General features: G+C 28.5%; 3 protein-coding genes across 3 annotated transcripts in view; 1 reads left to right on the forward strand and 2 right to left on the reverse strand.

Moving 5' to 3' along the window:
• Positions 1 to 135: 135 nt before the first annotated feature.
• Positions 136 to 2033, reverse strand: LOC108691101. The gene is made up of 5 exons (XM_018198739.1): positions 1946 to 2033; positions 1475 to 1553; positions 1307 to 1398; positions 736 to 841; positions 136 to 380 (listed from the first exon to the last, which is right to left on the reverse strand). The coding sequence occupies exons 1-5, from the start codon at positions 1991 to 1993 to the stop codon at positions 316 to 318; spliced, it is 390 nt and encodes a 129-aa protein (XP_018054228.1). The 5' UTR covers positions 1994 to 2033; the 3' UTR covers positions 136 to 315.
• A 17867-nt stretch (positions 2034 to 19900) lies between these two features.
• On the forward strand, positions 19901 to 22103 carry LOC108691092. The gene is made up of 2 exons (XM_018198728.1): positions 19901 to 20012; positions 21049 to 22103. Exons 1-2 carry the CDS (start codon positions 20001 to 20003, stop codon positions 21826 to 21828), a joined length of 792 nt encoding a protein of 263 aa, XP_018054217.1. The 5' UTR covers positions 19901 to 20000; the 3' UTR covers positions 21829 to 22103.
• The window catches only part of LOC108691090 (proline-rich protein PRCC), a 1864-nt gene continuing 758 nt past the window's right edge, over positions 22080 to 23185 (reverse strand). Inside the window, exons 2-3 of the mRNA XM_018198727.1 lie at positions 23063 to 23122; positions 22080 to 22995 (exon numbers count right to left, since the gene is read on the reverse strand). Coding sequence (XP_018054216.1) covers positions 22120 to 22995; positions 23063 to 23122 — 936 coding nt within the window. The 3' untranslated portion in view covers positions 22080 to 22119. The remainder of the gene's footprint in view (positions 22996 to 23062; positions 23123 to 23185) is intronic.

A 23185-nucleotide genomic window follows, 5' to 3' on the forward strand; every position in this document is an offset into this window, starting at 1 on the left:
TTTTAATCTAAAATTTATTTTATGTTGATTCTTGAATAACTTAGACTGAAACATTATTAAATTTAATATATGTCTTATCTAATAATTTTTATTATTTGAGAAAAGAGATTAGAAAGAGTAGAGAAAAAAGGCTTGTTTTATGTTAAAACGAAACGTGTATTTACTTTTTTATCAATACAGTTTTGTACTGACACATGTGTAAGATAATATTTTAATTTTAATTAAAGTATAATAGACAATAGATGACATTAAAATTTCTTTAATAATTCCAATTAGATTTTCTTGCGGAATTTGATCTTTAATCGCTCAATGCATCTAATCGTCCTTGACATCCTGCAAACATTTCATCAAATTCTTTCCCTTTTGGCAACCCTCTCCATCTGAAACAATTTCAATAATTTATTTTATTTTCATTTAAGAGAAAAAATATTTGAGAAAATCGCCATAAGATTACAATATTGATTATAATATTGATTGCGTTCAGCAGAACCAATTATATTAAAGAATCATTAAGCGCTAATGATTAATTTTCTCTGCTGAACGCAGCTACTGCCAGTGTTGAAAATCTGTAGTGCACGTAAAGCGTACTATACTAAATTTTCAGTATACTATAGATTTTCAGTGGCAGCGAATATCGGAGCGCAGTCAAGTTCTTTAATAATTAATTAATTTAATAATTAATAAAAATAAAAATTGATCTTGATCTGACTCTTATTCAATTTATGTTATACTTACCAATGTCTTTGCATTTGTTATACATTTCATCGATTTTTTCTTGAGATGTATCATATTTTGACATTTCAACACGAAATTTGTCCCAATCAATTTTTTCCTCTTTCAACTAAAACACAGGAATAGAAATTAATTTCTCATTAATTAATTTTCTTAATGTATATTATATACAGGGTGTCCTGAAATTTGAGGATAATATATTATTATGTGAAGCTTTGTGAAAAACTAAGTAATAAAAGTGTACATTATTTTTTTCCGTAAAGTAAGTTTTTAAATATAAATATTTGAAATTTGACTAATTATAAGTGTTGATTAAAAAGTTATCTGTGTGACAGTGTGACAGCGGCGATTTTATTTAATACCATTGCATATGTCATGTTGTACGGATAAATGACTTTTTAACTTAATATTCTTATGATTATAAGTCAAACTTTATACTTAAAAAACTACTTTACGGAAAAAAAAGTCTTACACTTTTATTATTTAATTTTTCCTGAAGTTTCGCGCTGTAATAATATCACCCTCAAATTTTGAGACTCCTATATATGTAAAATGTAATAGGAGTCTCACTTACAATTCCGAATTTCTTTAATAGACAGGATTTGTAACAGGCTAACTTTTCGTCATTTTCATCTGATTCCTCTTCCTTTCCTTTATGAAGTACGGCTGAAATTTGGATTATTAATGTAGTTATTTATTTAATTAGTTTTTTAATCATGCAATTAATTTATTCTTCACTTACCCGGATCAACACCAGATTCATCGATACAATCTTTTTCATTCTTTACCCATTTCGCTTGGTCTTCTTCTGTTACTTTACCCTACAATCAAATAAAGATATTTGAATATTATAAAATTATTATTCATGTTAATGTTAACATGTTAATGTTATGTTAAATAATTAACGCATTTTTTAATGTACCTATTTGATATTTTTAATTATTTACAAATTATTTTCATAATACATCCTATGGAAGTTAAATAAATATATTTTGAGAAAAAAATAATAAGCAATCTAAAATTAAAGAAGGAAATTAGAGAGCTTTAAATAGAGCCAAATAGAGTTTTAAGAACGTATGTGAATATTAGTAAGTTTGAAAAGAATTGAATAATGAAAATTAATTATACTGAAAATAAATTGCACAATATTTTATAGAGAGATAAATTAAATAGATTATTAGTGGAGACACTCATAATAATGAAATAATCTTACCAAGACGGTGACGAAAGAAACGGCGAGCAAGATAACAATTGTTTTCATTTCGATTTATCGTTCAACACGATGGAATACAAACCTGTGATCAAAGAGTTACTGACTAATCGCAAGAGTGTCCTAAGTTTTTATAGTTTATGACTCTCCTTGATTCCTTCTCTAGCATCATGCGTGGGGGAGTATTTAAATTATATTTGTTATTTTTTCGAGATAGCAACAAATCATCGCAATAACAGTAAAAGTAGCATGTATGCATGTTTTGAAATTCTGCTATTATAATGAATAAAACAGACAATGAATATTAATAACAGAATCATTTTTTAAATATATAACATTTGTTGTACAGGATGTTTCATAAGTCACGATAAAACTCTTACATAAAGACAGAGCGGACTAAACTGAAATGAAAAGTCTTCTATCATTTTACAATTTTCGCAATAATTAACAAGATATCAATTACTAAAAATCACCAAATATTGATTTTCAATAATTTTTTCTCAAGTATTAATTTTACAAAAAAAAAACAGTAAGAAACAAAAATTATTTATTTTCTTCTTATATATTTTCTTCTTTCTAGAAGAAAATCTCTAAGAATTTTTTCAAAATTTTTTATGTACTTTTTAGTAATGTATTTTTTTATTGGTAACTATTTTTATGAATATGAGAAAATGCGGTACTACAAAATTTTCTGTAAAGTTGATAGTATTTGAATAAAAAATTATTGAAAATCAATATTCAGCGATTTTTAGTAATTAATATCTTGTTAACCATTGCGAAAATTGTTAAATGGTAGAAAACTTTTCGACTCAGTTTAATCTGCTCTACCCTTATGCGAGAGTTTTATCGTTACTTACTTCTGTATATGTTTAAGATAATAACCAAAAACAAAAAATAAAAATAGTATATTAAATAAAAAATTTGAATTTTTATTCCAATTATAATTACTTACTACAAACTTCCATAAGTTGTAAGATAAAAAAATCAATGAACATGAATACTGAGGTCATACTTATGATGCACTATATAATCATAGATTTATTCGCATTGCTTGTATTTTTTGCATCTCATTCCAACATTTGAATATATCTCTTTTTAAGTGAAAAATTTTTTTCAACGCGAACAAATTTCATGTTAGCGCGTATTTAATTTACATCATATTATAGAGTTTCAGAAATAAAAATGCGCATTTATATTAATAAAAGTGTTCTAAATATGCCTGAATTTTTTGTAAATTGAACGTAAAGAGGCGCGATGGAAAGAAAATAATTGCTTTTTATTATAACACAAGTGAACTACTGAATCTAAAGTTCTGTGAATATTTTATATTCATTGTTAGATAATGACGTTACCATTTACTTACTTTGGTAACAAAATTATGTTATAACAATATAGGTTTATACATCTCACTTTTAATGTAAGTTAATAAAACATTGTCAGTAAAACACACACTTTCGAGTTTGTGCAGTTTTTAAAAAATTCAATCGAATTTCATTTGATAGAATGAAAAGAAACGTGCATTCAATTGAATTATGACGTCACAAATGAGAATTATCTGAACTTTTGTGTAAATGAAAAGCAATTAATACCTATTACAAATTTTTTTTGCAACACATATGAAACAAAGAGAGAATAAATTTTTAAACAAAGCACTACAGAATAACTACGTAATGATCGCTGATCATTTATAATTATGCAACAAATGACATATACACAATGATAATCACTGACAATAACAAAGAATAGAATACAAAATTTGACATTCATTGAAAAAGTGCGAGATGACTCGTATTAATTTATAATGCTTGAGCATCATTAATTTTATTTTTAGCTTAACATATTGGTATCATTTAAATCTAACTATACGTATTTGATTAAGACATGAAATAAAAATACACGATTTTTCTCTTTTTTTTCTTAGAGGGCATTAAGTAGAACTACTTTCTGTTAAAAATTTCTTCGGTATAATAAATATATCTCTGTTTTTCTTTGTAATTCTTGAAATAAATGCTTCATCTAAAGATGGATATCTGCCGGACATATATAATTTGATTTTTTGGAATTATTGTGGTTACGTCTATTACGTAAAGTTAGATTATTCTGAGAGTTGATTATCTCACACTGCATGCATACGTACACACACACATACGCACACACACACACACACACACACACATCGCACACTTATTATTATTATCATTATATAGCTAATTTCCTTCATTGTAATAAAGTGTCCTCCTCCTATCATAAAAATAGTTGCGATATGTTACTATGTAATTTAGTTTACGTAAATATTTCATCGTAACACATAATCATTGTGATTCAAATAAAAATGTAGATGTACAGGACAGATTGCAGTTTTCAAGATTGATTATCGTGAACTTTGATAACTGCTGATGCTAAGTATTTGACACTTATATAAGAATGTTTAATTACTTGTATGTAACAGCTAATATTATCTAATATTGGACAAAATATCAACTATAAAAAATTAACATTAGCTTCAGAGAATTAACAATTTGTTGTCAAATATATTCTGAAACTAACAAAGCAAAGAAACAAAACAACAAATAGTTTTCGTTTTGTGTATAAACGTAAAGAGGATTTGCCACTCATAGCGGTCAGTTTGCGAAATTAAACTGAAACAGTGAAAATACTCGCAATTAACCCGTTATTTAACGCATAAATAAGATTATAATGAAAATTGTTACAGTTTTGTGTTACAGTTTGATGAAATTAGAAATTAGAAATTATGATTAGGAACAAGTAAGACATATGTTGTAATTTTCTTTTGATTAATATTAATCGATTTATTAATAATAATAGAAAATTAATCGTATTTTGTAAATGTACATTGTATGGGATGATATAAAAACAAGAAAATCATAAAAAGAAAAGAAAAACATAAATATTTAGTGTGAACATATTACGAATGAATTTTAGAATGAAAAATTTGATGTTTTCATCAAAATTAATTCCTGAATGAAGCTAGTTCCATAATGTCAATCAAATCTGCTTTCTGCCAGATATTAGAAAACGTTATTGTGTCTGCAACAAAAATTCATTCGTAAGATGTTACAGTGCAGTAAATATTTATGTTTTTTGATTTATATCATCCCGTACGTCTACAATATACGTCTACAAACCATGATTATTTCCTATTATTATTAATAAATTAATCGATTAATAAATTATTATTAATAAATCAAATCTTCAAAATAAGATTACAAAACTTGTTGAGACTTACTTCCTAATCATAATTTCCAATTTCTAATTTTATCAGAAACCGTAATAGTTTTTATTACAATCTTATTTATGCGTTCATGTGAACAACGATGATGATAACGTTGATAATAATATTCCATAAATGTGTGTTTAATTATCTATAATACTAATATATAATTTCATGAAATTTCATTGCAATCAAAAAGTAATTAAAACTAATAACATTAAATAAAATTTATAAAGATATTGATATTTTCATTTATACAGTACGTTTTTCAAATTATTACAATAATTATTTAAAAAATCTTCGAAACTATGGGCCATGACTGAAACAGTCGGATATGTGTGTCGTTTTTTTTTTCGCTCAAAAATAGTCTGTTAAAAGCATATCAAAATCCTTGATCCCATCACCTGGTGTTCCCCTTGTCTGATAAATTATTTTACTGTTTTCCAACATTTAATATACACTATCCACATAAAGTATAAAGACGTGAAATATGATTAAGAGCTGTAAAAAAATTGAGATAAGTATAATTTATTTTGATAAGTATAATTTACTAGTGAATAAAGACTCAAAAATTGCAAGAAAAATATCGACAATTATTAAGTTTAATATACTATCAAAAAAATTGTTAAAAAATATATTAATCAACGCGTTATTTTGTAAACTAAATCTAGCAGAAAAAAACATCATTCGGCTTAATTAAAGGAATTGTTAAGTATTTACAGTAGAAGATTAGAAAAATCTATCAGATTAACTATGAGATATATAGAATACGCCACAGCGAGATAGGTATATATTGAGGATATTAAAATTGATAACTATTTAGATTAGAAAATCCGTCATATCGACGAAATAATTCAAAATTTATACTTACATGTTAATTAATTAAAGATATAAATTTTCTTATATAATTTAAATTATAGCAGAGAATATTTTAGGATTAAGAATTTATACTTTAATTTTTCATTCTTACCTGACCTCAATGCATACGCGCAGTTATTGCTACATATGTCGATATAACAAGTTTCATAATTTCAGTATCAAGTGAATGGCAAACTTCTATGATTAATATCTCGCTTCATGGAATAGAGCGACACTTTTTTCTGTCAGATTCGTTTGTTTCATTAAAAAATGTTCATTGTTAAGAGAAAATCTGATATCGACTTTGTTTTTAGATAATATTTCTCAAACAAAAGATAAAAATAAAACTTTAAATAAATAAATACAAATGTGTCTTCTATCAGATAATATAAGCAGTGTTTATAATACTGTAATTTTGCAATAATTAATTTTTTTCTGTATAAAATACCTACAAGTGAATGTAAGATTTTTTAGAATCTTTTCACTTCGATATAAAACATTTTTGTTGAATTATATACGTATTTACTTTATGCTGTTCTGCAAGATGCAAATATGTAATACGATAATTTTTCAAGAGCTTAACATTTTGACAAATGTATTTGTTAAATTTAAATATTGATTATTAATCAAGTTATTGTATAAAATGTAAAATGGGGTTCCGTAACATCATCTTCTCTTCTAATATTGACAAACAAGAATGATCCATTTTATTACACTGTTTACAAGTTATCAGGATACATATATAGTCTATTAATAGACTATAATTCAATCAATATCTTCTATTATCTTATCAAGTGGATGCCAAACGTAATAATTAAATCAATTGTGAAAATTTTAGCAAAGCATATATTCTATTTAAAAAAAAAAGGCAATTACATTTCTCGATAGAGCAATATTTAAGCTTTAAGAGCCTGTATTTTTAATTGCGATTTATTTGATAATGATTTTTAACGGAGTTACGAGCAATAAAGTCAGAATGTTCCTTTTTACTTAATTCGCGAGTAACTCAGGAACAAGAAATCGTAAGAATTAAAAAAAAAATGATTTTATATGAAAAGCTTTCACGATAAATAGTGAAAAAATAGTCGAAAATTTGCTCAATTTTTTTTTTGGGGCACGTTACAAATCTATAAAGTAAAAAGAAAATGTTTCATTTTTTTTAACTCATAGTTTTCTATATGTAAATTACAAAATTCACATAAAAATTACAAAATTAAAAAAATATAGTAAAAAAATATAATAGTATAAAAATATAATAAAGTAAATATAGTAAATATAGTAACCATTCAAAAGTAGAGATTTCAAGTTTTAAAATCCTCTTTTAATTTAAATTTTGATCATTTTTAACGAAGATATTGATGGAGAGAAGTCTTCTTACCAACTTTTAAAGAGAGTTTTTCCTTAACTCAATATTTATCTCTAATCTAACTTTGTAGGGGTGTAAAGTGACAGAAGTTTAGCGCACGACATTACCTGTTATCAAAATACCAGTACTATTTGTATAATTTTCTTCTACTCTTTGGGATACAAATAATTTTTTCCCTTTTATAATGGTTTGAGGATAAAAATCAATTGAATGATTAATCCCTTTAAATCCTGTTCTTAAAATTATATCCATTTATCAATCCCTAAGAAGAAAAATGCAAGAAATTGTTATTGATTTAGATGATACTTTTTTCAATTTACAGGCCAATGTTTAACATATTTTGAAATAAAAATGAAATAAAAATCATAGTATTAATAATTACACAAAATTATAGTAGTTATTTACAATTTTTTGATTATATTATCTTTATCATACATAAAAACATTTTGATTTAATTTTCATTACGCGTTTAATAAATTGTTTCTAAATTCCAAACTTGACAGGTAACGACACATATCAACATGTACGAAATGAATAACGGCTTTTATATTGTATATGCAACAAAATAATCATAAATTCGAACAAAGTTCAAAAGCGAAACATAAAACGTTTTAAAAAAAAAGTCTTAAGATATTTTTAAACGGTAAGAAAAAATGTCTTATGTCTCGATTTTAGTCTTTGTGTTGTCTGCAGGATATATTTTGCTGCAGTTTTAGGTAAATAACTTTTAAATGTGTAAATGAATCCAAATAAACTTTTGCACAATTATTTATTTAAAATTTTTTAATTTGTAATCCTATGACAAACCTATGTCCACTTTTAATTGTTATGACAAACAAAAAAATTTAAACAGCAAGGAGCACAGACTCTTATTCGGTAAAAAAATTTTCATACATAAATGTATATAAATATGTATAAACATAAAGATTAGATGTTTCGCGAGTTTTCTCCATGTTCAGATCCACATTCTTGGATGAAAGAAACACATAATCTTTATATAGAAACATGGAAGTCACAAGAATATGTATAAACATATATATTCGTAAACACGTATATTCATATAAACATATATAATTATATACTATTTTTTTTATAAAATTACTTTTTAGTGTAATACAAATAATAATATTGCGAACATCAAAAATAATAAAAGGAATAATTACATTGTTAAGTTTAGAAAAAATCAAGTTTGGAGAAATGTAAAAAAATTGGTCATACACAATTATGTATAATTATATATTATATATAATTTTATTTATAAGCAATTTTTTTACATTTTTTTAAACTTGATTTTTTTAAAAATAAATAGTGCGAAAATTATCCTTTAAATTGTTTTTATGTAATAATTATTTTAATTATTTCACATTATCCCAGATAGTCAAGTTTGTAGAAAGTAGACTTTTCAAATGTCTGCTACATACTATACCAACAAAATAACAGAATTAGATGTACATAATACTATTGACAGATTGCTAAAAAAAACGGAACAGAATCTACAAGCGTCAGATAATGTCAGCAGGATCTGCTCAGATCCTGCCAATCAGGATTCTGCCAACAATCTGCCTTCACATTATATCGACAGGCAGTGTTAACAAATACAAGCCTAATGTGGATGCATATTGATGGCAGACTACAATCATTTTCTGCTCGAACTTGCTGACAGTTTGCTAGAATACTGCAGACATTTTACTATCTGGAATATTACACAGGCCAATGTTTCAGATGATTATGAACAAGGAGTTTCCTATAATGGTAATTTTGTGCGTTGAATCCAAATCTGACAGAGAATTTGCTTATCACATCAGGGTGTCGAAATATTAAATTGTTCAAAAATGGCCATTTGATCAAATTTATGATTTTTATTGTGCAAGATCGAAATTTATTCAAGTGAATAAATTTTGATGAATGGCATCGAACAGTACTAATCTTTAGCTTTAAAAAGAATTTTCTTTTTGTTTTATGATTTTTTTCGCTGTGATACAAAACATTAACTTTTCACTGTTTGCGATGCGACACAGTGGAAGCACATGTATGTACATTAGTCAATGTAATATTTTATACAAATGTTCTTGGATATTCATCTGAAGTAAAATCTGAAATCAAAAATTTTAAATTCAAAATGGCGGATTCAATATGGTGAATAAAAAATTGAAAAACTTAAAAATTTGAAGTTAAAATAAATACTTTTTATTTCAGATTCCATAAAACAAATTTAAATTTTTTGAAGGTGGCTTAAAAATATAAATATACAATAAAGAAGCATATAGCCACAATTCAAGACGTTATTAGAAATAAAATTAATGTATTTCGAAATAATACGTTAACACATGAAATTCGTTTGTTAAAAAATGGTTTGGTCCGTAATATTTCACCAATTTGATTATAATCACAACAATTTGATTATAATCACAACATAGACTGGGATAATGTGATGATCCTAGATTCTGAGCAATCATACAGATTGATAGAAGATTGGTCTCAGATATGATATATATAAAAAGACAAAGTTCTGGATTAAATAAACAAAGTGATACAGATCGATTTCCAGACATCTTTTTAGCCATAATTGACAAATGTATTCTCATTCTCTAAGAATTATTCCCTCTCCTAGTACAATTCCACATTAGTATATAAGATTGACACTCGACGCGGTTTGCTCAATATCTCAGTTTCTATCAAAAGAATTCTTTTATCATTACATCTTTATTTAACTGACACAAAGAATTTGACTTCGTATAAAATGTGAGGATCTTTGTTTCAAAAGCACAGGTACGTTAGCCATAATTATAAACTCCAAAAATAAAATTTAATCTATAATAATTACGCTCGAATAAATTCTAAAATAATATTTTTTCTTATTATAAAGTATTTTAATTAATAATCATTTAAAAATAATTTTTCTTATTATGAGAATCAGGAAATCCTGTGTTTGCTAAACAACGATCTATTAAGATTATATTTCAACAATTATATACCAAGACGAAATTATTACATAATAATCAAATATTAATTCGCAATGAACAAGATATCAACATTGAAACAAAGATATACGTAGGAAACATCCCTTTTTAATTTAATTGTAATTTAATTGTAATTGTATTTTCAGACTTTCTAATATCTTTGTGTTCTTTTATTTGTATTCAATTTTCTTTGGTTTGCCTGATATATGAAGACTCACAATCAAAGCAATTAATTTTGTACAGCATATTTGCATGATTTTTTTTACCTTATCTTTGCTAGTCTTAATAAAAGAGCTTAAATTATTTATTGGTTTATGAACAATTCTAAACTTGAATTTATTTTGTTAAGATTTTGAATTTTTCTGAGATGTTTTTTAGATATGGAACAACAAAAAAATACTCGACGTGATTTGTTCAATATCTCAATTCCTGTCAGAAGAATTCTTTTATCATCACATCTTTATTTAATTGACACAAAGAATTTGACTTCATACAAAAATTGTGAGGTATAAAAATTGTCTTTGTTTCAAAAACACAGGTACGTTAGCCATAATTATAAAATTCAAAAATAAAATTTAATTTATAATAATTACGCTTGAATAAATTCTAAAATAATATTTCTTCTTATTATAAAATAGAATTTTTTAGTTAATAATCATTTAAAAATAATTTTTCTTATTATCATATACTAAGACGAAATTATTATATAATAATCAAATATTAATTCGCAATAAATGAAATATCAACATCGAAGCAATGATATACGTAGAAAATATTCTTTTTTAATTGTAATACCTATGCGCTGTATTGATGATGGTCAAATCTTGACCGAACCATACAAATTTTATGTATTAATGTACTATTACAATAGTATGAGATAACGTACTATTTCGAAATACATTAATTCTCTAATAACATCTTGAGTTACAGCTACATGCTCCTTTATTGTATATTTATGCTTGTAAAAAAGTACTTCATTGACGTTAATACATTGGTTAGTGTACATATGCTCCATTCCGCTGTATGTCGTGTCACAAAAAATTGAAAATTGATTGTATCACAGTGAAAAAAATCTCAAAACAAAAAGCAAAAATTCTTTTTAAAACTAAAAGTTAGTACTATTCGATGCTATTTATCAAAATATTTGAATAAATTTCGATCCCTCACAATAAAATCATTCATTTTGTCAAAATGGCCATTTTTGGGCATTCTCAAATGTTTCGATAACTTGACATGATTCTGTCAATTCTGCCGTCAGATTCAGAGCACAAAATTACATAGGAAACCACTCCTTGGGCTTAATTATCTTTGAACATTCTCGATTTTGCAGATCTGTGTTATTATTCAAAAATAAAAAATCAGTCCTTTTTTCTTTTGTAAAATTACTTTTTAATGTAAAGGAACATTTAAATTGGCCGTAACCTGTATGTCGTAATCTGTAAAAATTGACTAGTCATCTCCGAGTATTCCCTTCTTACAGTCAAATGAGATTTCACATTATTATTAATCATACAAATAACATAGAGCTACAAACTACGAAAATAATAACTATTAATAATAATAACAATAACTACTAACATTATTCGATCTGCTACAAGGTCATATTCATTACTTACAAAATTGAAAATTAATTGTCGACTCTGTGTGAAAATTGTGAACCCTGATTTATGGACGCCAGATAGATGTTGTCCGTCCTTTGTACAGATATTGTATCACATCTCGAATTTTTTTTGAACCGTCATTTTAGATTGCAACCTGCTTATTATATTCGCCAAAAATCTGTATGGAATGCGCAAGTCCATCGAAATATATACAAACATGTAATTAACATGTAATAACATGTAATTAATTAAGTCAAAAATTAAAACAATTAAAATTTGAAACTATATAAAGCATGTAAGTACCTCAATGGTGATCTCCACCATATATAGCTATTACAATATCGTTATAAGATACAAAGCGACGTGAACCATCTAACATATTATGTCTGTTCTCCATTACATGACAATGATATTGTTACGTTCTGTAGACACCACGATTCTTTTCTTTCGAAAAAGTCGGCTCCACGCGATTATCTATAGTCGTACCGTCTATGAGACTCGAGTGGAGTCCCCTGCGGTCTGAAAGAACTGAAAAGAGGGACTGGACAAGCTCCACGAAAAGTCGTAAATATCAATCAATCCGGAAGGAATAACAACATTAATGCAGGCCTAAAAAGTGGCAAGATTGCGAAAGATATTCTAAATGCACCTAACAATAAGTCACGCAATAGTAAAAATCCAAGCTATCGTCGTCCGAGGCCAACATTCATCTTAAGAAAAAACAGGCACCACATCGCGTCAAAAAATCGTAAAAAGCACGGGATAACTTCGTAGATAGCCTTATCTAAGATCGGACTCGTGACTGACAATGGTTATCCTACACGCAAAACTAGCTGTACACAGTAACCATCTGTTTACCTAGCCATATTTTTCGCGAGGATAACAGAATTTCGTCATTCGCTTGGAGCATCATTTTGCCTCGTTAAAGAAAAACGTAAGTCATTTCTTTTCTTTTCGAAACTCCTCTAACGATGCACTTTAAATTAACAATGATGACATTATAAAACTCGTAAATCTTACGCCATATTGCAATTAATTATTATATCTAGACAAAGGTTCTTTTTTCGGGGTATAATTCGGGGTATAATAGAAGTCCCAACGTTTACTTTTTAAGCCGGTTTGAGCTACAAAGGATAGAATGAAGCTTACAGCACGTGAGCGTAAAGTCGGGTCTACATTAGTTGCAATCAATATGAAGTGTTGATTTCAAAATGCAGACTTCAGATTAACTGTCGCAACAAACTTGCGATCAGTTTGCAACTAATGTAGAACCGGCTTTACGTTCACGCGCTATAAGCTTCATTCTGTCTTTTTTCAAGTAACAAATAATAAAGATAGAATAAAGCGCGTGAGCGTAAAAAATAAACGCACCTAGGTGTAATTAAACCTTAAACTATAAGAAATCAATCAATCATAGTTGATTATTCTCCTTACACTCGATTCTCCTTACACTGTGATTGACTAATATTTTATGACTCAAAGCTATATCTATATTGCGTTCAGAGATATTCTATTCTATGTATTTGATGCATAAATTTGGAAGACATCCCTAGAGTTCTATATGTATATATTAGGTATTCGCCGTTTTCCTATAGATGATTCCTATAGATATCTTTAGCGGTAAGTGGTGATCGAAATAAATAGATCATAGACGTCATACAATAAACTTGGGCATCTGTCAACATAACCCCATAGAAACATTAGTCGATTTGTGTCTGCATCATAAAGTTATTCTCGATTGAAAATGTCAGTTTACGAGCCAAATTCTCGTCATTTGCGGGAGGTTTTAATTTTTTGCTTCAATATGAAGAAATCTGCGGCTGAGGCTCATCGAATGCTCTCAAATACTTATGGTGAGGCCGCTATTAGTGAAAGAACGTGTCGTGAGTGGTTTCAACGCTTCAACAACGGTGATTTTGACGTCCAAGGTCATGCTCTGTATTTGGTGGGACCAGCTCGGCGTAGTGTATTATGAACTGTTAAATCCGACTGAAACAATCACAGGTGATCGGTATCGAACGCAATTGATGCGTTTGAGCCGAGCATTGAAAGACAAACGGCCGCAATACAACGAGAGACACGATAAAGTGATTTTGCAACATGACAATGCTCGACCCCATGTTGCGAAAGTGGTCAAGACATACTTGGAAACGTTGAAATGGGAAGTCCTACCCCACCCGCCGTATTCTCCAGACGTTGCTCCCTCTGACTATCACTTGTTTCATCAATGGCACACGGCCTAGCTGACCAGCACTTCCGGTCTTATGAAGAAGTAAAAAATTGGATCGATTCGTGGATAGCCTCAAAAAATGACCAGTTTTTTCGACGCGGGATTCGTACGCTACCCGAAAGATGAGAGAAAGTAGTGGCCAGCGATGGACAATACTTTGAATCATAAATGTATAACCAGTTTTTTACAATAAAGCCTCGAATTTCGGAAAAAACGGCGGAAACAAAGTTGTACATCTGATAGGTACAATGCATCGCATGCTCATTTTGCACATGCATTAGCTATGTTTATTTGTATTTTACAAACATTAAATAAAGTTTTTTAATTGCAATATTGATGTACTTTGCGTTTTATTGTCGGGACCTCTTATATTAGGAGCACAATTTTTTGACTTTGCGATTTGCTCACTTTTTACATTTCTTTAATTTATAAAAAAAATAAAATTTGAATTAAATTTTATACATAATATTATCTTAAAACTTATTAAATTCCCTTCAAAATGACTTATTATTTTTTAAAATTCTGCCCATAGATTTCTAGCATTTATCTAAAATAAATTCGGTATCTTATAATAGGGGCCTTTCTTCTATTATTTCTGGTAGAGAGCGTTTATATTGGCCGTAATCGTATGCCGTATGCCATTTTGTAAGAATTGACTAATCACAATTGAGTGTTTCCCTCCCATTCGATTGTAAGAAAAGAATATTCGAAAATAATTGGTCAATTTTTACAGATTACGGCATACGGCATATGGTTAAAATCAATATAAATGCTTCTTTACATTAAAAAATAATTTTACAAAAAAAAAGGATTTGATTTCTTATTTTTAAATTGTTTATTTATGGAATGATTACATTATTTGTTTTATGGAAGTATAAAATAAAAAAAACATTTTCTTTATCAGTAGATACCCAGACAACACATGATATGCTAACATTCAATATTCATACTAAATATATTGTGATTATATCGAATAAACTAGAAACGTTAATGCGACGTCTCAGTAAAACATCATTTTTTGTGTATTGTCAAGATGTATTGAATATAATAATTAAACTTCAATTTTGACTAACTAAATCTTAACTAAATCGTTATTATATCGACTATATCCAAGATGTCTCTAATTCTTATAGTACATCTCATGTACGTCTGTCACATACAAAACAAACTCACAACATAAAATGCAGAATCAACGCTGCCTGCTTCATTTTCTATAAGCATTGCACTTATAACCCAGAAAAAATCTTCCCATTTTTTCTTGGTTGTCTTTCCCATAATTATAGTTCATTATTATAGAAATTATATTTTGGCGCATTCATATTTATGGCGCTAAAATTCGTAAGTGCTAGAACATGCGGCGATCGTAGCACCATTAGTGAGTAATATCTTTCTTTTGTCACTTTACCACAAGCGTGTGCAGACGTATGAATCACGAGGTATAATAAATTCAAGATATAAATCCTCTATTTTTTCTCATTTATTCTCTTATATTTGAAAAATATAAAATAAAGCATGCAAAATTAATTTTGTATTTATTTATAATGATATTTTTTTAAGACCTAGGGGCCCTATTTTTTAATAAATGTTGCTTACAGAAATAGCAATTCCGTATACGATCAATCACAATCGAGAAACTGTCATTTTCGTATGCAAAAATTGTATACATATATGTATTCAAAAATAGGGCACCAGTTTCACAACTCATGGTTAACTCTTAACTGAGGTTCAACATATTCCTCATCTCTTTCTAATGCTAGAGTTGGAAAGAGATGAAAAATAAGTTGAACCTTGAGTTAATCGTGAGTTGTAAAATTAAATCTAAATAAAAAATCTAGAAATATTATAAAATTTATTTATAAAAAGTTCATAATTCTTATCTGTTGATATTTTCTACATCTATAATCTACATCTAAAAGATGTGATTTTTAGGTTAATCTGATCGCAAATACAAATTAGCAAACTTCACACCTTTTCCATTATATATCTACGTTGCATTATTTTCACTTTAGTAGGATCGATTTCGATAAGTTGTTCTTAATTTTTAAATTTTTAAATATTTTAATAAAATTCATTTTTAGTAATACAATCGACTATTATAGCTGGTGATATTATGAACAGCAAGATATCCAATCTGCAAAGGCAACTGCAGCGCAGTTGATCATTTATTTACGCAGTATTGCGAGCAGAACATTCTGAGCAGACCTTCGAGATAGCTGCGTAGATAATATACATCCCTAACACGTAAACGAATGACATTGCACTGCAATCGCCTTCACAGATAGAATAAGGGTTATTAAACAGAAACACGAAAGACAAAATTAACTAAACTAGATTTCCGCGTTTTCGCGCATTTTGTTCCGCCTGTTTTGATTTCATAAAATTTGTTCGCAACGCATATTCCAGCATGCTCTAATATGCTCTTGCTACAGCTTTGCTTTTTATTCACTTTGACGAGCGCGTAAATTATTAGAGTGAGTAAATGCTATGATAGGAGCATTTTCTGAGCATATTAGAGCATGCGACACGAACAAACCTCTAATATTACATGGAGCACAGTTTCCGCGGAAAAGCAGAACAATATAATGACAAATACACTTTTGTATTCATTTAAAAAAAATTGTATTCACTTAATTCATTGCAATTTTTATCAATATGCTTATCTTTTTAGCTTATGTATTGAATAAATAAACATTTTTATCAATAAATACTGTTAAAAATTAATATTAGGTGTGGGAAAAAGTTCGTGGCGTTTTTCCCATTAGATGGCATTAAAAAAACGCCACGAATTTTTTCCCACACCTAATAATTTCTAATTCCTTTTTTCTAATTCCGCTTTTCCGCTCAAATTGTACTGCATGTAAGACCGAGTTTATATCTTGGAAAAATGGAAAACGAAAAATCAGAACTTGCGAAAAGACAGAAGTAGACAAGCGAAATATATCATCTACTACTATTGCAAGTTTTGATTGGCTTCCGCTTTTCCGCTTTTCGTTTTTTCATCAAGATGTGAACCCAACCTAATATCAGGAGATCAAAATAGGTGAAACAGAACACACGGAAACGCAGAAATCTAGTAAAGTTTAATTAATTTTGTCTTCCGTGTTTCCGCGTTTCCGCATTTTCGCGCTTCATGTAATGGCACTCTAAACGAACGACATTTACGACAGTAACTGCATAAACGAATGCACCTGTTACATTATCGGTCAAGTTACAACCATGGCTGTGTTCGCTTTTCCGCTCACAATGTTTTGAGCGTCGTTTTAACCTTGTTGTTTATTAAATATTAAACAAGAACAAAATCACTCGTGGTTAACGTAATATGTTGCAGGTTACGTCTTTACTCCCTCTTTTCTATATCTGCGCAATAGATTATCACTGGACGAGTATACTATTGTCTTTATCATGCACGTGACTGAATTTTCTCTCAATTTGCCCACTTTCTTGTTGCCAGTGACATCTTAGGTTTGTCACGTCGCATACTTCAAATTAATGCTCAGAGAACATTTGAATCACAGATAAGATGGCAGTTGGAGCAGTTGCATTCATGTGCTCCAATGTTCAGTGACACGAACGGATTTAGGACAAGTGAGCCTAATCTAATCCGTGAGACCATTCGAATGGGTCGGACATGTGCTTCGTTTTGTTTCGGATATTTTGTGTTATCTCGAGTATTTGAAAAACATTTTTATACAAAAAAAAATGTAAATGTACAACGTTTTTAATAAATATAAAAGTTATAAATTAATATGTCTTTTTTAAAAAACGACCAAATGTAGTTAACTAATAAAATTCGTCTTTTATTACATTCGTATAACGCTATAAATTTCAAATGTTTCGACTTACAAAATTTTCATTAATGATAATAAAGAAAACGTATTTATGTAATCTCATCCAATGTCAACGAACATATGATACATAATAAAAATTATCGCTCTAATCTTATTTAGTTATTCCTACGTTAAGATATTACGGATTGACTATTCTATATAAATTAACGTAAATAAAAAATAAATTCTCATCAATATTGAATTAAATATAATAATTTTTAATCAGAAATTGACATTTACTTGTACAGATTGACAGACATTTAATTGTATAATAGGATAATTGAAGAAATCCTCGTTCAAAATGACGTTTTATATGAAATTATTGACTGAGCTAATTCTCGATAACAACCGAAGAACTAGTTAAACACAATTTTGAACTTTACTACAATTATGGACTTTCAAACTTCTGACTTGATACTTATTACTTATATACTTGATATACTTATATACTTGATACTGATCTCAATCTATAATATCTTAACGCAGGTATAACTAAATAAGATTAGCTTAGAGCGATAATTTTTATTATGTATCATATGTTCGTTGACATTAGATGAGGTTACATAAATACATTTTCTTTATTATCACTGATGAAGACTTTGTAAGTCGAAACGTTTGAAATTTATAGCGTTATACGAATGTAATAAAAGACGAATTTTATTAGTTAACTACATTTGCTCGTTTTTTTAAAAGCCTTGACATTTTAATTGTATTGCATGAACCTACTTTTCTATATGAAAGTTAGATTATATTATATTTTATTGTATTAATATTATTTTATTTTATTTTTTAATTTTTCTAATTTCATTCATTTTATTTAATTATTCTTTTTACTTTATTTTATTTATTTTATTTTATTATTTTATTTTATTTATATTATATTTTTATATTTATATCAAAAACGCATTTATCAAATGTGTTTTTATACAAAATGAATCTGAAATACTTTTTTCAATAGAATAGTTTTTAATCATTACGCATGCGTGCGTAACATGTCTCAATCGTACCACCTTTTGAAGTGAGGCAAATGGAGCATGCTCTTAATTGATCCATAGAGTATGCTCTAACGCGATGCGAACATTTAGTTGCCATATTGATTCCAGTGACGCAAACATATTGGAACGTGTTGGACATGTTGGAGCGTGCTTCGCGAACAAACCTTTTAGGTTGTTCTTACTCATTCTAATGAGGGCATTGGAGTGAGAAAGAGCTATGACAGGAGCATATTAGAGCATGCGACATGAACAAACCTTTTTGTTTCAATGGGTTTCGGAATGCAGTTTGCTCACCGAGCGATTGGTTCTTATGGCTCTTGTACACAGAACGCGGCAACGCTTGCGGAAGTTGTCGCACTAACCAATAATTTTGTTCTTAAGTTCTAATCATGCAAAACTTCTAAAAATGATATAATATTACTTCCGCCACGCGGCAAAAATTGGATCGAGTTCAACTTTTGTCGTACGGTGGAAATTATATATTTATAATTCCGAGCAAGCGAGACATTGATTGGCTATCGTGCCAACTTCCATCGCGTGGCAAGCATTGCCACGTTCTGTATGCAGAAGCCATTATTCATAGATCCATAAATAAGAATCAATCGCTTGGTGAGTAGATTGCATTCCGAAATTCGAAAAAAAAGTGTTGCAATCTTTCTGTGATCGGCTGTACATATAAATGAAATAAAGAACTGTGTAGTGAAATTTCGACAATCAGAGCTGGTAACACTGATCTTTCCGCCAACGATTTAAACCATATTAGAATGTAAGAACCAACCAATTATATTCGAGCATTCGAATGTAACAGGGGAATACTCGACTATAGTTGATTCTGATCTGGTTTAAATCCTCGATGAAAACTAGACTACTGACGCCGTATTGTCTCTCTCTTTACTTCGGACTTTGAAGGCAGGGGGCAACAAGAATAGAATAAAAACGTTATTTAACAAAATAACGTTAGATCAAAAGAGATCAAAACAATCGATGAAATGGACAGTGAGGTAATAGATCTTTCCAAAAATATAGGAGTTTATTTATATATGTCTAGTTTATACTTGATAATCTTGATACTCGCACTAATAAATTTCTCTTAAATTATCTTAATTTCGATAATTTAAAGAATTGTGTACTAAGAACAATATAAATCTACATGATTAATTAAAGCTATATCGTGTAAACGTTTACATGCATCATTGAAATTAAGATAATTTAATAGAAAGTTACTGGTTAGTATGCATATTGAATGCTGTAAATGATGTAAACAAAGGCTGTGTTCAGCAGAGAAAGCAGCGTTGCAATTGTTGTAAAGCTGCTTTCTCTATTGAATGCAACCAAGGTCTATATAGAGAATAATATTATTAATATTATTAGCTTAATTATGAATAATTATTGAGAAAGTAATTTTATTATTAATAATTATTGCAGATAAATTATATGTGATTAATATAATCAGAACATTTATGTGTAAGATATAATAGTTAACATTTCATATATATAATATAAACTGTTTGTTTCGTATCTAGATAGACTATAAACAATCTATGGATCATTGAAGTTTATGTTCATTGTCATTGTTATACTGATGATGCACTAAAACTTCTATTTTATATTTCTACTTATCAATATTGAGTCAAATACATTAATCATCATAAAATTTAAATACTTCTTTCATTAATAATATTGTTTTATCCAATTTATAATAATTTACATATTTTATATTTTACTGACAATATATTGGCTATGTTCCAAATTTTATTACTGAAATCATATAGTATACATAACATAAACTGAAGATTTTCAATGCAGTAAATTTGGAATGTTTATTTATATGTAAAAGAGTCGACAAAAAGTTGAAAAAAATTTAACATAAACCATACGTAAATATTTTTTGTATAGACATAATCTTGAAATATGCAGCACAATCCTGGTAACATCAGTTTTATTATGAATAATTATTAATTATAATTTCATTATTATTAATTAATTATTAAAGATAAAACTTATAAGAAATATTAATTAGTAATTAATTAAAAACAGGTAGCATCATCATCGTGCAATGATTCAGTTTTTATTGCAACTGATGTTGCAACTGATGTTGCAAAATGCCAAGAAGGAAACACATCAACTGAGGAAGTCTCTTTGCTTCGAGATTTGCAAAAAGCCATCTTAGAAACAACAGAAGAGAATACTGCATATACAAAGGAAATGACAACTTTATTAGCTAAATTGAATCTTGATGTCAAGACATTACCTAACGACATAAAAGAAGGTTTGGAAAAAGTATCTTCGATCCTGAAAGCTGAAAAACTTTTCGAATTTGATGAAACGTCATTGCAAGTGGTTAGAGAACGAAAAATCATAGAAGAAAAAAGGCGGGAGCGAGAAGAGAAACAGATGTCCGTACAGTATAATAAATTATTTAGGAATTGTACACAGTTGCAGACAAAACTTGATCATCTTCAAAATGCGATCGATATTCTCAAGAACTCTACTGATTTTACAGAGGAGGATAAGAATGATGTGTATTGCAATAAGGTTTTCTTGTCTACAAAATTAAAGGAATACCAGCAAACCGTGGAGAAATTGGAAAAAGATTTAAGTGATATGCAAGTTGACGAATTTTATTCGAAAAAAATATTGAATAAGTATAAACTGTACCTGGAGAAGACAAGAAATTTAGCGGAATTAAATCAATCTCTCGCTCAATATGAGGATTTACCACCAAACTTGCTGCAAGCTAAATTACTGATAGAAGGCAAAAGAAAAGAGTATGAAAAGTTAGAACAGATATTTTTAGAAAAGTCTCAGGAGATTTAATGGCTTTTCAAATTTAAACTATTAATATATTTACTTTTTGTACAAATGTCATTAATTTATCTTACAAATAAAATTTGTAAAGAAGAAAAAGTAGAAAAATCTAGAACAAATATTTTTGGAAAAATCACATTGTCAGTAATAAATTCGAGTTTTAATGACATTTCCAATTCAACTGAATAAACTTTAATATACTTTTACAATACTCTTTGTACATATGTCATTAATTTAGCTTAAAAATAAAAGATCATTTATATGTGCATATATCTAAAAAAAAACTTGTACAAATTGCTTTTAGAAACCATATTTTGATTTTGTTTGTTTCCGTGCCATCCTATTCTGAGACCACTGATTTTTTAGTTCTAGTTCCATGGCTTTAGCTTGATGTGCTAAATAAGTTATTTGATGTTTCTTCTTGGATTGAGAGTTTACTCCACCGCTCTGCATAGATACTGGCCTGTGTACAGATTCTTCTGTTAACGCTTTTACCAACCATTCTCTTTCATCTGGTTTTATGTCTTCTCCATTTATTTCGATTATATCCGCTTCGTCGATTTCCTTGCGTTTTATACCCCGTCTTCCACAAAGATATTCAATTGCTTTTTCATCAAAGGCAACATTGCCTTCCAAATCAACGTTATATTCTTGTTCAGGGACAGGCAATTTTGGACCAACCTCTGCTTTATTCTTCAATAAAATCTCTTCTTTCGGTAGATTTATAACATTACTTGTTAACGTTTTACTTGATTGGCCATTCATCGAAATATCAGGATTAATAGAGGAAGAATTGGGTGTTTTATGATCTTCCACATGTTTCATAAGTAAGATTTCAGTATTTGATTTATGTACAAGATCATCCGAAGGCAATGTTGAATCTAATTCTGTTGGATTATTGCCTGTGGAATTGTCTGGCAGATCTTCACTTGTGGCCAGCCCAAAAAAGTCTATCGTTGCATTTTCTTCATCAGAGCTTGATTCATTATGTGATTTATCTGGAGTTGGCTTTTTCACTTTAAAATCGTTTTGATTTGTACTAGATTTCCTCAATGCGTTTGATTGCAATACATTTGCTTTTACCGCTGCATTCTTAACAGCCTGAGGTATTAGAGTCTTATTGTTTGCTCTCTCTTCTTTTGGTGCTATTAAGAGGGAGAAGAGTCCACAACCCTTCTACAATGATCAATAATTCATGAGTTATACTCTATGTATTTACTTTGAAAAAATTTTCTAAACTTACTTGTGATGATTGTATGATTCTGGCTGGTTTCTTTTCACTCTCCTCTTCAAGATCCTTAAACTGATACAGTATGGAAATAATACAAACGTTCGATAAAATTAAGTACTTAAATATATATATATA

This window comes from Atta colombica, unplaced genomic scaffold (genome assembly GCF_001594045.1).
Source record: "Atta colombica isolate Treedump-2 unplaced genomic scaffold, Acol1.0 scaffold39, whole genome shotgun sequence".
NCBI lineage: Eukaryota > Metazoa > Arthropoda > Insecta > Hymenoptera > Formicidae > Atta > Atta colombica.

Bases quoted from the DNA above. Each gene is read 5' to 3' on its own strand.
- LOC108691101 (XM_018198739.1), bottom strand. From the start codon at position 1,993: ATGAAAACAATTGTTATCTTGCTCGCCGTTTCTTTCGTCACCGTCTTG. The intron at 1,554-1,945 runs GTAAGATTATTT...ATTTGATTGTAG, and splicing joins TTTCTTTCGTCACCGTCTTG to GGTAAAGTAACAGAAGAAGA. The intron at 381-735 runs GTAAGTATAACA...AAATTGTTTCAG, and splicing joins TAACAAATGCAAAGACATTG to ATGGAGAGGGTTGCCAAAAG.